The 17,545-nt window shown below is 42.4% G+C and overlaps 1 protein-coding gene across 5 annotated transcripts in view; it reads right to left on the bottom strand.

Annotated features, from left to right (window-relative positions):
• Positions 1–1,263: 1,263 nt before the first annotated feature.
• The window catches only part of LOC124996542 (mucin-5AC), a 35,157-nt gene continuing 18,875 nt past the window's right edge, over positions 1,264–17,545 (bottom strand). For 3 of the 5 annotated variants that reach the window (XM_047569678.1, XM_047569680.1, XM_047569679.1), the window contains exons 4-5: positions 10,743–10,826; positions 1,264–2,260 (exon numbers count right to left, since the gene is read on the bottom strand). In XM_047569678.1, the coding sequence (XP_047425634.1) occupies positions 2,071–2,260; positions 10,743–10,826 (274 nt within the window). In that variant the 3' untranslated portion in view covers positions 1,264–2,070. The remainder of the gene's footprint in view (positions 2,261–10,742; positions 10,827–17,545) is intronic. The other 2 variants (XM_047569681.1, XM_047569682.1) reach the window with 1 other exon arrangement.

The following is a 17,545-nucleotide window of genomic DNA, read 5'->3' as shown; positions in this document are numbered from 1 at the left end:
CAACTGAACATGCTGCAAGGACAACGGCCAGTGCTACCTGGTACATATTGTTTTGTGCCTGCGTGAAGAAAATAACTCTTCCTGTCAGTAGGGGGCAGTAGTCTGCACTGAGACGCTATTAGCCATGAGGCAAGAAAGCCAGGAAGAGCTATCAACCTGTGTACAGAGTTGGCTTCTTCTGAATGCTAACCATTAAAAAACAGGTTAAACTATTGACTGTATGTACTATGAACAAAGCCATCATGACGTCACCCATTCGGTTCTGAATCTCGAAAATGAAGCCTGAAGTGGGCGGAGCCTGCGGTCGCCATGTTGGATGAGCTTTACTCCGCCCACACGCGGATATTCCAAATATGGACATAGGGGGATCGTGTCGGACGTTGAGACCCACCCACCTGCTACCTGTTAGCTCAGGCTACCATCTGTCACGGGAAGTGGGAACGCCCTTAATTATGTAGAATTTTACACCTTAATAAAAAATAAATAATGAGTTGAAAAAAAACAAAACAAAAAACGTACAGTTGTCATGAATATTGAAATAAACTATTTAGGCCACAATCGTTTTTTGTACCAGACTGTTTCATAATGCTGTAAAGTTGGGCTTTTTAAGATGGATTTCTATGGGGCTCTGCTTTCTTTTGGAGCCACAAGTGGCCACTTGATGAACTGCAGTTTTTTGCTGTTCAACATTATGGGCTTCATCGCTCAGACCTGGAAGTTGTCGCTTGGCCTAGAGATGATCAACGAGCATGAAACTAGCAATTTGCAAGTGTCGGCTTGGTTCTGTCGCGGTCCTTTCAAACTGATTTTATGATTGTATTTGGTGTAAAAATGGAGTTGTGACTTTCTCAAAATATTTAAAGTTCTGTATATCTCTAAATGTGAGCTGTGGAATATTTATTTCAGATTATCATTGGTTCAGATTCATACGCTGCTAGCATTGTAAGGGAGTCAGAAGCCATTCTGGAAGATAATATTTTCCTGCCCACAGTGGTTCAATATTGCTTTGGATAGATGCCAAAGTACTGAAGAAGATATTGAAAACCTAACCCGTTCCAAAACTTTAATCACAGACAATGGTTTCAGAGTTGGTCTGTAGACATAATTAGTACAATTTGAGGTTGTGTTTATCTTTGAACATCCCTCCGTCCTAGACTACAAATAGACTTTGTGTGCAAACGCCTTTACAGTTACAACTTTTGTGATCCTTCTATTGTTAGAAATGACACTTTAAACCCTAAATGACAACACACACCCGGAAGCTGTGGTAAAATACTTTTATAGAGCAGTAATCCATATTTGAAATATAGCATCCAAGCAGAACAGCTCTGATATGTACAGAACACCGTTTCCTCAGTTCATATATGTTTGTTTTTTAAATTTAAATCTTTAATTTAAATCTGTCAGTGTATTAGACGTGTGCGTGTGTGTCTATGTGCATGTAGACATGTGTAGTAATTTTTAATCAATTACAGTATATTAAAAGTTTTAAATACAGGTCATAATAACTTCTTTTTTTCTTAAATGTCTCTGGATATAAAAGCTGGTGTTCTGACCCTCATTACTCCATTAATAAAGATGAACCCACCTCTGTCTTCTCTTGCCTTTTTCCCCATAAACTCGTTTCACCTGTTATAAATATGCTTCATTCTCTATGCCGTATTGCCTCTTGTCCCGTGCCCCTTGACCGCTGTATATTCTCTTTATATCTCCTAATTGCTTCTTAACTGTGAGTCATAACGTGGAGTGAACTTTTGCTTTTATTTGACTTCAGCACTTTTTACTTCCCCGCACCAGAATCAAACCTGTAAGTGCTGACGAGGCATTTTAAGAGCACTAACAACATGTGCCGCCCAGTCGCACCGCTCGCATCAACAGCTAAAATCTTAACCTTTGCAGCTCGCTCGCCTCCCACAGTTACACGTTTGCATTTTAATCCTCCAGTTCATTGCACATTTTTTAAATTTTTTTTAAACAAATATCCATATTTATTCTTCTTTTTGTGTGTATTTTTTCTTTCAGAAGTGCATTACAGTATCAAATTGTCTCTTGCTGCATCCCTTTTAGCGCTCAGAGGAACCAGAAGCATTTCTTCCGGTTCTTCTTGGTGGTGGCAGGGGGCCGCACCGGCTGAGGCGAGTCCTGTTGGTGAGGTGTTGCGGGCTGGGGCACGGGTGTCTGCGGCGAGCCCTCCGGAGGGTCGCCCACCTTCCATGTGCGTACCACCTGCCCTTCCTGCAGACGAAAGTCGTGCTCTACACTGGAAATGAGAAAGAGATGGAGACGATGCAGGAAGGGTTAAATCATGTGCAATCGTTTGTAGATTTTTCAGCTGCTTGAACACAACATCGGGATATTAGTCAAGAGAGAACTCTTTCTGTCATAGTCTTTGGTGATTGGACCCAATGTTGACATCATCGTATTTTATGGGTGGAAGGTAATGTTTAGTATAGGAAACCTTTAAATTTGAGCTTATCTGAAGAGATCTGACATCCTGACATGACACGACTGAGAGAATTTTGGAATAATCTCAATGGTTACGCTGGAGACGCCCATAGTTGGTTGATTCGATAATTATAAAGAGAGAATAGTTAATGAGTGAGGATAACCCGAACCCTTCTTAACTTAAATTAAGCATATCATCGCATTTTTAGTTCACAAAAACTTGTGATGTTCGATACCAACAATTTCTTTTCCGATTCAATACCGAGTAAAATTCAGGCTGGTATCGGAGGCTGGTACCTAAAAGAAATAAGTAGTGCGTTTCAAATCATAGCCCCATAAACACAATCATACAAAATATGTGAAAATGCTGTTTCAGACACTTAAAAAAAAGACTGAAGTATCAATATTTTGATTTGAGAATCGATTTTAGAGCATAAAGACCTAGTATCGGAAGTATCAACATTTCAGTATCGGTCCGCGCACTAATAAAAACATTAACATTTATTTGAAGCCGTGTTGCTTGATGCTTTGCTAATATTTATCCTGTTTTAGCTCCAGTTTTGGTCTCCACCAGCTCCAGAGCAGGAAATAATGAGCTGGAGCCTAAACTCTTTGCTGTTAACCATGTAAAATGAACATAAATAAAGCAGAGGTTTGGATTATAATTCATTCTCTGGATGTTCGTAACTACATGTAACCGCTTTCACGTTATTTTAACATTTGATATTCAAATTGTGTCAAACTACCTTTAGGCGTGGTCAGAATTACAGTTCGCCGTTCACGCGATGTGGTGCATCGGAAAGAACGGGCGTGTAAAGGATCACTGAGAGTCCCACATCTGCCACTTTCTAGTGGACAATAATGAAGCTGTTGACAAAGTGAATCAGGTCCAAAAATGCTGAGTATCACAGAAATGTCGCAGCAGCAGCAGGGATCCCAGGACTGCAGTTCACACCAAAATAAAAGTCAGCAAGGTGCATTGTCAGTCAAATGACACTATTGCTCAGGGGCTTCGCTGCTGAAATGAGATTTGAACTCCGATGCACCTCTGCAGAAGTTATAGGTAAAGGTAAGCAATAATAAATGAATGCATCTGCAATAAAGACGTAGGGACAATATTTGCTTGCCGAATTACTTTTGTCAGCAGTTACATGTTGGGTAAGCATTCCCCCTCGTGAACTGATCCTTTTCCCTCTTCTCTTTTTTTCTTTTTACTCGTTTTCACTTTGCTGCTGTTCTTGCTTATTATGCAGTGGCCTAGTTAGCTGGTGTTTCTTATCACAGCACAGATGCTGGAAATAAAGAGGACTTCCTCGGTCGGGGATGCGAGGGGAGAAGCGCTGCAGAGGAAGCGGCCGAGGACGGAGCTCGGCGGCGGCATCAGCGGGGCCTGGAGTTTTCAGGCAAGAAGAATGATGGCTCTCATATTCACATCCATCTGGTTTCATAACTCTCACTCCCTCAGTCAGATACTTCACTCTAGATGTCCAATGGTTTTCCAAAGCAAAGGAAAACAAAAACAAAAGAGACATCAATCTCCAGACAGGAGTGCCACAGAGGAGGCAAAGGGTGGGGAGAAAAAAAAAAGTTGAGTGGGCACAAAGAGCAATGGAGAGGGTTTCTTCCCTCTAGGATATTTACAGTAGGTAGCAAAAAAGCCACTTCAACTAAACCTCCTTGTGACTGTTTCACAGCTTGAAACAAACTTCCAAGGCAACGCAAAACGAGGCACCAGTCAGTAGGGGAGTAAGTGATGGAGGCCGTCTCAGCTGTTCCACTGCAACGAAATGAACGTAGTAAATAAAACACACAATCCCCCCACTCCACCCGTCTTCACAGCCTCCTTATTTGTGCCACCGTAGAACTCGGCTCCCTGTAGAGCTCCCCGGCGACTCTCGCCTCGCCTCTGCTGTGCGTTCCCTCTTTGTGAAAATGAATAGCCCCTGGTCCACAGTTCTGCGTGATCAAGGCACATTGGCACTGTGAGGAGCTGTCCACCCTCAACCTTAATTATCTCCACACTGAGCCCACAAACTGTGGCAGGCGGGAAGCCGCGAAGCTAACGCAGCCCGTCCCCATGCTTCTCTTCTGTCCCCCGCTCACATCTCTGCAATTTTGGCTTCAGGCTGTGCCCCACCTCGGTGCCCGCCTGTGGGCAAATTAGGTGTGTTTTGCATAAGATGCAAGCCGTATTTTAGAAGTAGACCGGCAAAACAGAGCCGCTGGGCTCATTATAACGCTGGTGTAGGCAAAGTGTTCTCATCAGCAGTAAGTTATGTGTGGAGTGGAAGCATCAAATGTGGTGAGGATGATCAGATGGTGATGATCGGATCAGGTTTGAGGTGGTGACATCATAAACAAAGGGATACTCACAATCTCTGAACACCAGAAGAAGTTCTCATTTTTATCAACAAAGGCAAAAGACCTGAGCTCGATGCATTGTCATTTTGGAGTCCGTTGATGGAGTAACCTGGTCGTTCAGTAGATTCAGGTAGTCAGCTGACCTCACTCTTTGGGCATAATGTTTCTAAACCTAAAGCTGAGCAACTGTAGCAACCCCAGATCATAGCACTGCCTCCACAGGCTGGTACTAGACACTAGGCACCACTTCATCTGCCTCTCTTCTTACCCTGAAGCCCCATCACTCTAGAACAAGGTAAACCTGGACTCATCAGACCACATGACCTTCTTCCATTGCTCCAGAGTCCAATCTTTATGCTCCCGAGCAAATTGAAGCCTTTTTTTCCTGGTTAGCCTCACTGATTAGTGGTTTTCTTGCAGGCTACACATCTTTTCAGTCCCAATCCCTCGAATTCCCTTCTTATTGTAGCTGTGGAAATGCTCTTACTTTAACTATTAAACATAGTCCTGAGTTCTACCGTTGGTTTTCTTCAATTTGATTTCACCAAATGTTCAATCAGGATTTTTTTCTGACCACATTTCTTCCTCGGAGACGATGGTTCCCCACTATCCTTCCGCTTTTTTAATAATGTGTTGGACAGTTCTTAACCCAGTTTTAGTAGTTTCTGCTTCAATCTCCTTAAATTTTTTTCTCTGCTTGATGCATGCCAGCGATTTGACCGTTCTCAAACAGACTAACATCTTTTCCCCGACCACAGGATGTGTCTTTCCATATGGTTGTTTAAGAAATGAGAAGCTACTCATTGCATGAGCTGGGATTAAATAACTTGTTGCCACATGAAAGATAATCACCCATGCAGTAATTATCCAACAGGAGGCACGTACCTCTTTGCTTAGTGAAATACAGTCAATATCCAAAAGCAGCTGCAAGTTTGTTCTTCACATGCAACGATATAAGATTTACCAAGGCCACAGAGATTCTGTTGTGGAAGACGCAATAAGGAGACATGCTGCTTCCTACTGTTAATGTCTTACAGCAGATCACTGACAAATCAGAAAAAGAAAAAAAAAAACGAAAGACTAAACTAGTCCATTAACAAACAAAAAGGAGTAAGCACTGATTTCGCCATTTGGACAATCACAACAAAGCTTGTTGTTCGGATCATATGACAGGTTAATGTGAGGTAACACTAAAATATTTTTTGAAACATTTAAATACTTGAAATGACACTAATTTAACGTTTCGTTCACTGTTTGCTCCACTGTGTTAAAACATCAGCTCTTACACTAAAGTTTGGCTCCGGGGAAGTTGATATTCTCGCTGTTAAAGCGCGGGGATACCATCCAATCCGCACTGCCTGACCTCACTTTACATGCATTATTCCATCCTAAGAGAATTACTGTATAAATCTCCTCCATTATAATCATTCAGTATGGAAGACAGCGACCTTGCCCAAGAGCACTACCCCGGTACCCCTCTAGAGGGGATTGCATCAGCAGATTAGCAGTTACCGTTTTACGGTATTCAAAGTTGCTGCCATCCGCTATTGGAACCAGACGACAGGAAGTTGAAATGGAAATTAACAGCAATGTTTGAAATTGTATTAGCGCTATTAGTCCACGCATCTATACACAGTAACTACTAGAGAAAGAGTAGGATCTATAAACGAGGAACTGCATACAGACAAAAAAGTTTGGCAAGCTGAAAACAACACTCGAAAAATAATATAAGCACAGAGGTTGGACGGGGCGTCTTTTTCACCAATAAAACATTCATTCAACTGCACCCGCAGCAGAGAATCATTTTTCCTCATCTCTCTGTCTGTGATTCTGCTGAGTGGCGGAGGTGAGAGTTTTAGCAGAAATATAGCGGTGCAAAGGCAATCAACTTGAAACGTCTTTGCAATTTTCTCTCCTATAGGCTGAATATTATTTTTTTTTAGTTTTTTTTAGTATTTTTTTTTTTTAGTTAAGAAAAAAAAACAGGAGCCGTTTCATTTCGCCTGGCATTACATGAGCAGGCAATCTCTTTTTCAGATTCCTCTGATGAGCCGCCTCGCCCGCAAATGTGTGTACGTATACAACAGGTAAAAACATGCGTGCGTGTGCACGCGTACGCACCCGGTCAGTGATTGCAACTCACAACCCCCTCGACGTCCGCTCGCACGCACGCACACATCAACTTTCGCATTACTGCTCAGGAGAACAAGCTGTACCCTGAGTTATTACAGCCTCCTTGTATTATTGTCCCGCGATGGTCCCAAAGTGTCCCAAAAAAACGTGGTCCTTCACTTTAAATATCACACTTTGACGCTCGTATTAACTTTCAGAAAGCATTGATTTGGGAATGGGATGTAAACAGACGTGTGCGCACTTTAAAAAAGACTGTGTCAGTGTCCAAGGCTGAGCTGTTTGACTCTAACATTAGATTCTTCTACAAGGTGGTAATTTACCCAGCCAGGAGTGATTTGTAGAGCTCATCTATTTCAATAAACCCTGCAGCCAAACGAAGGATTTCGAATAAAGACCTTTCTCAAATACTAATCCATGCACTGCTTCAACACTGTGTACTCTGCCGCAGTGTTTTTGCTATAACCGTGTGTGGTGCGATCCAGCTAAACTGTGTTATTTAGCTGCAGGTATAATTACGGTGCAAGTCGGTTTTCTTCTCTTGAAGGAGGCGGCGGAAACCGCATAACGACTCAAAACACAGGATAAGTAGAGAAAAGGAGAATATACGGCGCAGATCGATACTTTAGAAGTCATCCGAGGCAGTCAAGTGCGGTGAGCGACGAGAAGAGGCACCCTGCGAGCACCACTTATATATACCGGCTAGTAAGTGCGACTGAATTTCACATCGCAAGAATTTGGCCAAGCAGTTAAACATGAAAGAGACTGTAGCAATCTTAGGCTTTTCAAAGAAAGAAATGCGAGCGCCACAAAATGAAATAGCACTAAGTCTAGATTTTTTGCCTCTGCGTGCCCTAGGCATAGTCGGATGTGCACCTCTCCAGAGATATAACTACACGTTGTGGGAACGCAGGCTGCAACGGCGGTGATTAGTCCAAAGTGTAGTTCCTTGTGCATGTTTCTCAGTGGCTGGGCAAGCACAAAAAGAAAAAGGTTGTTCATCTACTTCTTTTCTCCAGAAAAAGCATTTTTTTTTTTTTTTCAAACAATTATTAGTTCCAACTTCAGCACCAACAGCTCGTTTACATCAGCATCTCAGGACGCCAGGCTTCGAATCTAAACATGTAGCTCCGGCTAATTAAGTTATGATCATGAGAAATTGTCTTACATCTAAAGATAATGAGATAATTAAGCTGAGATCTCAAGCATGACAGCCAGCCAACCGGGCTACAAGCGAGTGCTGCTGTAGTCGCTTCCAGTTTATTATTGACAGCCGGTTAAAACATATGTCGCGTCGTCGTTCGGAACCGACTGATTGACCTTTTGATCAGGTCGGGCAGGTTTGTCTGGTCCCGGCGCGTCCACGGCGATTTGATCCGGAGAAAGACGCAGAAACCCGTAATTTCCAGACCGCTATTCATCAAACTCCCAGAGATCTGTAAGAAATCGAGTTAAAAATTTGAAGATACTGAAGGCTTCTCTAACAAGATAACGGACGGGAATGGGCTGAGATGGATGTCTGCAGCGTCTCGCTGAGAGGAGACCGTGTGACTGAGCGAGGAAGGGAAGACGCTGACACTGTAAACATGACTAATACCTCAGGGACACATCAGCGTGTGATTTATGCTGTCCACGCTAAGGTTTGACTATACAATATAATTTATGCTAATCACAGGCTGCTAAAAGTCTAAATGCACATCACCAGCAGTCAGATTACATTACACCACAACGCTGCTTCGCGTGAGACAGAACAATCTAATATACTGGAAACTATCTGTACTTGAATACAAATGTGACTTCTCTCAAGGTCAGTACGTTTGGCTTCGTAACTAAGTGCTAAAGTTCTTGGCAGCGGCTCAGAATAAACCTGTTGTGGACAGTTTTAACCTTAACAGTCCTCTCCGTGACAGCTACTCTGTCCTCGCTTTTGCATTTTTATTTTTTTTTTTCCCAACTGTGTGATAATGAATGGCTAATATTTACATCTAAACAACAATTACCCGCGTAGATTTTACTAATGCGACCTTATTAGCGACCTCTGGCTCTTTCCACGGGGCTTTGTTTTTTTTTGTTTTTTTCAAAAACCAACACAGGCAGCCATTCCCGGGGAAAGAGAAAGGGGCTCACCTTGTTTGTACTTCCCTCCGCAGCGCATGAATAAATAACGCCATTCAAGAGACCAGATGATGACCCGTAAGACGCATGAGATCAAAATAAAAAACCTCGGCATCAAATAGGTTCGTAAATAAGGAGCAAGCTAGGTTAAGGCTGATTACAGAGGAAGCAAAAGCCAGGGATGAGGAAATAAAAGCAGCTGTGGGCCAGGGGCTTACAGTCCCCTCGGAGTTAGCCTGTCCCGGCTTAGTACTTGACCCGCTGCTGAGGCCGATCTCTCGCTGCTTTGTTTACTATGTGGGGTTGAACGTACCACGGGAAGATGCCGCACAAGCTTACGTGTGCAGCGAGTTTGAAGCCAAAAGCGAGGCTGGCAGCGCTGAGCATCCAGGGTGCGCTCTGTGGGGGTTTAAAAAAATAAATAAATAAAAAATGAAAAAGCTGTTTTCTGTGAATTCACACTCATTACGAGTTTACTTTGGGAGGTGGGTGTGTGCGCGAACGCTGCTGACGCCTAACTGCTTCTGTCAGGAGCCGCTCGGAGCAACCTGATTATTAAATGTAGCATAACAGAAGCGTCGGTAGGTGAGATGTAGACCTGTGACAGCACACCTGCCTCACGAGGACCAAAATAAGAGGATAAAAGAATTCCCTCTGTAGAGAAAATGAAACAAAGTTACGGCAACTCATCCACCGTGAGATATTAAAACATCCAGCAGATAACAGTGGCATTCATTCTCGTCTCAGCACATGTGGTTTTTAGCTCTACCTTAGTCTCCACCGTCTGATTCTTGCAGACACGGGGAGAACATGCAGTCGACCTGGACTCAAAGCCTTCTTGCTGCGAGGCATGCTGTCTAGGAGGTTGTATGCATTCAGTTTTTTTAATTAGTGATGAGAGCAGAGAGAAAAAATAAATATATATATATATATATATATAAAAACCCTGACCTAAAACGTGCAGAAAACCTCTGTAGCAGCTGAAGAGGATAAAGCTTCCTTTCCTTTTAGACTGATGGCTGCAAAGTTAATACAAAACAAACTGAGTATCGCAGCTTTAAAGTTACTGGTCCACAAAAGCCTGAAGCACAAAAAAAAAAAAACAAAAAAAACAACAACAGTGAATTCCATCGCTGACTTGACAGAAGATAGCGCGGCGGGGGCTTTAATGGTAAATCTTCCGCATGTCTGCAGTTTGCCTATACAGCTGAGTTTCTGAGCCGCTGAGCAGGAACGCTTCGGCCGGGACGGTTAACCATTTCTGCCGTTTCTACGGGTCGTGAACATCCGTTAAGCTGAACTGTAATTCTGAGTGTAAGTGCTGCCATTAAACACAAATCAGCTCAGACCTCAGTGCTGATATTGAGAAAATTGGAACAAAATTTACTGTTCGCCCTCCCGGGGCTGTTGTGGGCCAAATTTAGTGCAGCATATGCGATGAGGTGCGCTTACCCAGTCTGTCCTAACATTCAAGCCAGTTTTTTTTTTTTTTTTTTCCTTTCCTACAGCACCCGCCCACAATCGATATTTAACCAGAGCGTAGCAATGGCTCGCACAGAAAAGTGCTGCAGCTTTTCTGTTTCTGCAAAAGTTTTCTATTTACTTGTACATCGCCACGACGAAACAGCTATAAAGTCAGTCAGCTAAGGTGAATTAAAAGGCAAAAGGTGATGGCTGGTTGCACACAGTACCTGTTTGTCCTCAGCACCGCTGAGGTATTGAGTGATAGCAGCTGGAGCGGAAGGCTCTGATGGATGAGTGGCTGTGGAGGAGATCTGAGAAGGAGAGGTGTGACGGCGGGGTGGCAGAAAAAAAAAAAACAACAACTAGCGGTTAGGATCAATCCATCTTTATCTCTGTCACACCCATTCATAAACACACACTAATGCGTCGAGGGCTCTCTCTGTCGCTCTCTTTGATGTGAAGGGGTGTGTTTTTGTTTCACCTTTCCGGCGTTTGGAGGCGGAACGGATAAAAAAACGCGTCTGCGTAATGAAGATTTAGGGCTGAAGTGAGCCGTGAGATGTGTGCACAGATTCCAGTATTAATTAGAATTCTTCTATTATTTTGTTCTGTACGGTTTGTTGTAATTGAATTTGTTTTAGAGGTCAATCAGATACGACGGGCATCTATACCAGAAGCCATTACTAAATCCTCCGGTGTCTGTTATGTTGTGTAATTGAGACTCGCAGGACAAGGAGACAAGAAATGTGAAGAGACGCTGGAGGAAATGAATAAATCCTCAAAGTCCATTAACTTTGCGACTGCATGCCACATCTGTACGTAACGCTGCACAATAAATAAAGACTCGAAACATGCTGAGCAAGCCCCTTTCACAGCTGACAGACAATAAACGGGTCATCAGTTATTACTTTCTGTCAAACTAGAGCAGCTGAAAACAAACGTGAATTAATTTAATTATCAGAAAGAACGTTCAGAAGTCAAAGTCTTTTTTTATAAACACTGTTGTGTGCATTTCATTATGAGCAATAGTAAAAAAATAAAAGAACGTGAGGTGAGGAAGTTATGGAGCCGCAAAGTCCGCAAAGTTAGGGAGGAGGCTGGGGTCAATGGACGGATCAACAAACATTGGATTTTGCCATAAGAGACTGCTGTCCGTGTCCTGTTTAAAATGATTCTTTTAAGCATAATTGTAGTAGGATCTTAACACCATGACGACAAAACTCAACTAAATTTTAAATGAAACACTGATTTTTCGCTAAAGCTAAACCTTAGCAAGTAGTTTTCTGGGCCAAAACCGAAACAAAATCTTTACTGGACCAATAGTTGTTTAGGTTCGAGAACATGTTGTAAAGCGGCATTAACAATTTAAAGGGATACGCCACCCCTGTGTAAAAGAGTTGGATAACTGAGAAAAGGTGTTTTTAAATCTGTCCAGGCGTCGTCCTAATCCTGCAGCGCAGCTATTAGCTTAAGTTTAGCATAGGCGTTGTAATGTAGTGCGGCCAATCAGCCAGTCGTTTGCAAAAGTGATGAATAAACCCAAGAATTTTCCTAATTACTTCTTGTGACCTGTACACTCACATTGACTACAAATGTCAATGCATCTGACGTGAAGGTATTGAATAGGGCAGATATAGACTTGGGTCTATATTCTGGCAAAGCACCACTACCAGGTGCAAAGACACACTAGTGCGACTGGTTTTCAAGTGCTGTAATGTGAATATACAGGTCACAAGAAGTAATTAGGGAAAATTCTTGTGCTTATTTATCACTCTTGCGAACACTGGCTAATTGGCAACTCTACATTACAGCACCTATGCTAAGCTAAAGCTAACACTTTTTTATCACTTATCCAATTCTGGGGAATACGGTGAGTGACTAAATTTCACATAGGAGTGGCGTGTCCCTTTCAAGTTAAATCCTGATTTGTCTCTTTATTATTTAAACGCAGGTTTTAGCCGTGGTCACGCTACGAGACTATCGTCGCACATTGATTATTTAGTATTTTACCACATTTGGCCTAAAAGTTTCACATTCGTCATTTATGAAAGCAACAATCACTGTTTTCAAAGACTGATCGTACTGAGCAGCAGTCAACTCTTTGGCCACTATCTTACTCCCACAAACTAATTCATTTGGATCATTACCAGGATTTCATGCTGCAAGTGAAACACCAGTCAAATGGAGTTCTTAAAATCTGGCAACCCAAAACAATGGTGATGACGAGCCTACACAGCCTTAGTAATTGATTACTTCTCATTAAATCAAGCAGATAGTAGCCATTTATTACTCCACATTTTAAAGCGATACTCGTAGACTATATCTACATCTCATCTATTGATTATCTCTGATAATGACAGAAGCGCAGTGCCAAAGCAGGGATCTAATTTAGCTGTGGGTGTGATTCTAGCGTGATTAGTATTTATATGACACATCATCCACATTAGGCAGCGCTTTCCTGTTCCACATGCCACTTTTGATCTTCCTCTCTCCTCCCCGTTTCAAAGACACGGCAGAACGGTGATGGGCACCATCTGGCACTCACTGCTGGCACAAGTTCGTCTCTGTGATTATTGCCAAACAGCATGAACAAGGGTTCTCGCCCTCTCTCTGTCTCTTTTCTTGGTGTGTCTCTCGCTCCCTCTCCCTCGGTTTCACACCCAGCCCTATATCTGTCATTTCCTCACACAAACAACCTCGCGAGTGGATGGATACACATTTGTAAGGACATATAACAATTTTTACGGGTTTCCAGTGAATGGCCTGAGACAAAAGTGCTTTTGATCTAACGTGTCACGTAACGCCGCGCCTCTGTAACGCTGTCATCTGCGCAAGAAAGAGAGAGAAAGAGAAAAAAAAACAGTCTGCGTGGAACAAATAATACTCTTCATTTCTATTTTCTTGTTTTCTTGCTGTGAAAATCTCGTGCTCCTGCAGGCTAAGTATTTCCTCTGTGTAGTTCGATATGAATGAGAGTGATGCCTACAGTGTATTTTCTCCGTCTCCCCTGTGAGATGCCTGTTGCTCCACAGCTCAGGCCTGAAGTAAAGATGGATTACTGCAGAAGAACTGCCTGCCCTGCCCTTTGCACATTTCACACACACCACTTCTCCATTATCAGCCTAATCCACGGGGGAGGAGATGCACACGTGCGCACACACACACATACACGTTCGCAAAGGCCTGAAAGCTCTGACAGGGTTGTTAGCAAAAGGTCAGTCAAGAATCTGACAAATCTTCAAACCTCTCACATCCAGTTAAACTGATAATACACCAGGTATTATTTTTCTTTCTTGCTGTCTTTATATAACTTTCAATTTATCTCCTTCTCCCTCTCCTTTTTCTTTCTCTATATATATCTTCTGAGATACCCAGTGAGGAAGAAATCTGCTCGTGCTCAGATCAATTTTCTATCAGATATGGACAACCTGGAGATTTTGAGTATTGGGGGGGAGAGAGAAACTAATCCATAGGAAGATTAAGTCTGAATGTTGACTGACTTAAGAGACTTAACCCCAGGATTCAAAAGATATGCTGCATTGACTGGTAACTGAGTTGTATTTGAATATTTGTGGTCTAGATTTGCTTACACTAGTTGTTTTAAGCACAGATATGTCACTTCAGGAACAATTAATAAATCATTTTTATTATATCAAGCCTAATTTATGCGTTCCTTGTTAATTTACGTGTATTTCCATTGTGTACTTTCGTCTTTGCACTGTACCTTTCATTGGTTCCAGCACAATTCACCTTTCTCACTTGTTAAATTTACCTCCTAACAGAATTATTTGTCTCTTCAGCTGCTTAACCTCCTGAGACCTGGCGTCCTCATATGGGGACATTATGTTTTAGGTTTGTAACAGCTTATTCTATGTTGTTCTCTTAAGGAGACACTTTTGTCTTATTTATGCTTATTAACTTTTCTACTTTGATATGATATGCAAATTTAACAAATTCACAAGTACCTGTTTGAGGACGCTGGGGATTTAATTGTTTTCTAATCTACTTTTGCAAGAAAATAAACAGTTTCATATTTTGATACACATTGGGGGTTTAAATTGTAATGTACAATGAAATAATCCCTGTGTCCACAACATTTTTTCAAAAACTACTTCCAGTTCAAAGGTGATGCTCATTTTTTTAATATACTTTTTAGATCCCGCTATCCCAAATTTTTAATGATCAAAGTTTTGTTTGCAATGCATTTTTTATTCCTCCACGAACCTAAGAAGTATAAAAATGCATATCTGAAGGTGATGATGATCAGGTGATCTTTGCATAGGAAGTAGTTATTGGAAAAAAAGAAAAAAAAATGTCCCCATATGTGGACACAGGGATTATTTCATTGTGTAATACAATAAAATCACCAATGTGCGATAAATGTATAAAACTACTTCAATACCTGAACACTGCTGGAATCAATCAAGTCCTCAAATGAGCACTTGCTAATTAGCTATGTTGAAGTACGTTTTTGATAGAATTTGTTAAATTTGCGCATCATATCAAACTAGAAGAAAAGTTAAAGAGCATAAATAATGAAATAATTTCAACCATAAAACTTAATGAGGTTTTGTACCTTGTCCACTTTTGTCCTGTGATCGGCTGTAGAATTAATGTACTGATCCTTGGTAACCACTAGATTTCAGACAAAAGCGTCCACTCATGAGGACAACAGGTCTAAATGAAGCAGAATAAGCTGCAGCAAATCTAAAACTTAATGTCCCCATATGAGGACGCAGGGTCTCGCGGGGTTAAAGACATTAAGATGCATTCCAGACAAATGCTTGCGTCTCAGGAGATTATGACTTCACTATATTGACCAGCTAACAGTGCCCATGTGACGTTAAGTCTAAGTTTTTATCGGATTTTAAAGTATGTGTTCTGGCAGAGGTCACCAGATCAATGGGTTTTAATCACTCACTTTAAGCTCTGCGTTTGGTCTCCAACAAGGTTTTTATCGTTTACTCAAACAACGGCGCTACAAGGTAACAGACTGCCCCCTCTTGGCAGTTAATTTAAAAGTTAATTTCACGCAGTGCCCTTTTAAGTTTAAGGAAAGAATCACAGCACTGGCTCTGAAGTCAAACATGGGAAGTACACCATTCAGTTCACAGTAGTTTATTGTCAAATAAATTCGCATGGATTTTCTTTTTAGCTGCTTTTAAAATTCATATAATGTCTTCTCCCTCTCTCTTTTACACAAACATGCTCACGGTTTCCTTTGTCACTTTAATAGACTGCTTCATGTTTCATCTTTCTCTCTGCTTTGCCTCAGTGCTTCTTCAAACACACGCGCACTTCTCCCCTTGTCGTTTCTCTTAGCCTCTCTATTTTCCACAGAATTCATTTTCTATTCCATCCAGTCAGGTCTTTTCTCTCCCTGTTATGATAATGGCAGAGGATTGTCAATGTTTAATGAAAGGCTGGAGGCTAGATACAGGTTCCGAAATATCCTTGTGACCGTGAACACGAGAAGTTCATCTATAATTTGCTCACACACCACTGTGGTGTTGTGTTTTTTCTCTTTTTTTTTTTCCGAAGGGCTCAGCCAAATGCGTGCTTACTGAGGCACGGATTTATTTTGGACAAGTTTCCTCTCATTTGCATACGGTATGTATGGTGTAGATGTTTGTTTCCCTGAGTAAACTGTGCACAGAAACACGCCGGGTTCTGGTTCATTTGGCTGAGGAAGGGGGGAAGCAAAGCTGCTAGCGGCTGCCTAGACAATCTTCCCTCCTCTCTGACACGCCTCTCACCTTTCTCTCCTGCAGCTCCCGTACACAATCTAGTCAGCTTGCACCACTTCTCCTGTTCCCCCCGGTTACGTGCGAAATGCATATATCCTCAAAGCGGAGAAAAACTTGACACGAGCGATCGACTGAAGAACATACCTCTCTCTCTGGCGCGTGCAAAGTGGCGCGTCCCCCTGAATGAGGCCGGCATAATGTGACACTGTTGGGAGGTTTGGACCAGTGTTAGCACCGCGTGGAGAGCGTTTGAGTTGGACTTCTGCGCCCTTCTGGGCCACATGAGAAAGTGATTTAAAGCAGCTGAAAAGAAAATGTGATCCCGAGCTGAGACACAGCAGCTCTCTGGAGACGGGAGCATATTATAGAGGGAAGGAGTAGTATGAACGAGGGCTCCATGCACCGCAGCTCACAGCCCTTAACGCTGACTTGAGTGACAGCGAAGACACGATCCATTTTTCTTACTAGATTCCCCACTTTAGAGCGCTCTCCTCCCTCCTCCTCCTCCTCCTCCTCCTCCTCCTGCGTGTTCCCTTGTTTATCCCTTCAGTTTGACAGATGCACAAAAAGCCACATGGAGATTTTTAATACAATCAATTAATTTTCTCAATCAATTAATTCTCCCTGATATGCAGCCCTGCATTGTAATGCATGTTTAATCATGCAGGACACGCAGCGCCGCTCCATGTTAGGGATCTGCTCGGACAAACGTGTCTGGCAGCCATCCTTTGCCCGCGCCGAGCCAAACGAAGAGAGGCCTCCAGGTCTCCTTTTGACGCTATTATTACTTTTTAAAATCTTTTAAAGCCGCTGTGATTAATTCTTTATGCGGATGAATATTTCACGGCACGCAAGACTTTGAAGAAGAGGTACGAGGAATGCTTGGCGAGAGGAGAAAAAAAATAAAATAAAATAAAATAAAATAAAAATGGGGATATTTAGATGCAGGAAGGGAGTCCTTTTCTCCAGGGAATTTCCTTCCCTGTGCCCAGTCTCCGGAGTCTTATGCTCCGCCAACTCAATCGCAATCGAAGGACAGCGTGCGAGTATCCAGTCCTGTCATGCAATGTTGTGTCAGTGGAGCTGTGCGTCAGGAAGCGCTGATTCATGATTGGTGTGTGGCGAGAGTGGGGAGTGATGAGTTGTTACTGTAGGCGCTGTCACAAAATGTTCGTCTCAAGCCCTCCCAATGGATCCGTCTACATTCTTCGTCCTACGAGTCTTGGAGACTGAGAACAGGAAAATTGTCCACCCAACCACCAGCACGGCTCTCACGCCTGGCA

The sequence above is a fragment of the Mugil cephalus genome, chromosome 19 (genome assembly GCF_022458985.1).
Source record: "Mugil cephalus isolate CIBA_MC_2020 chromosome 19, CIBA_Mcephalus_1.1, whole genome shotgun sequence".
NCBI classification, from domain to species: Eukaryota; Metazoa; Chordata; class Actinopteri; order Mugiliformes; family Mugilidae; genus Mugil; species Mugil cephalus.
This window is presented reverse-complemented; position numbering and strand designations above follow the sequence as displayed.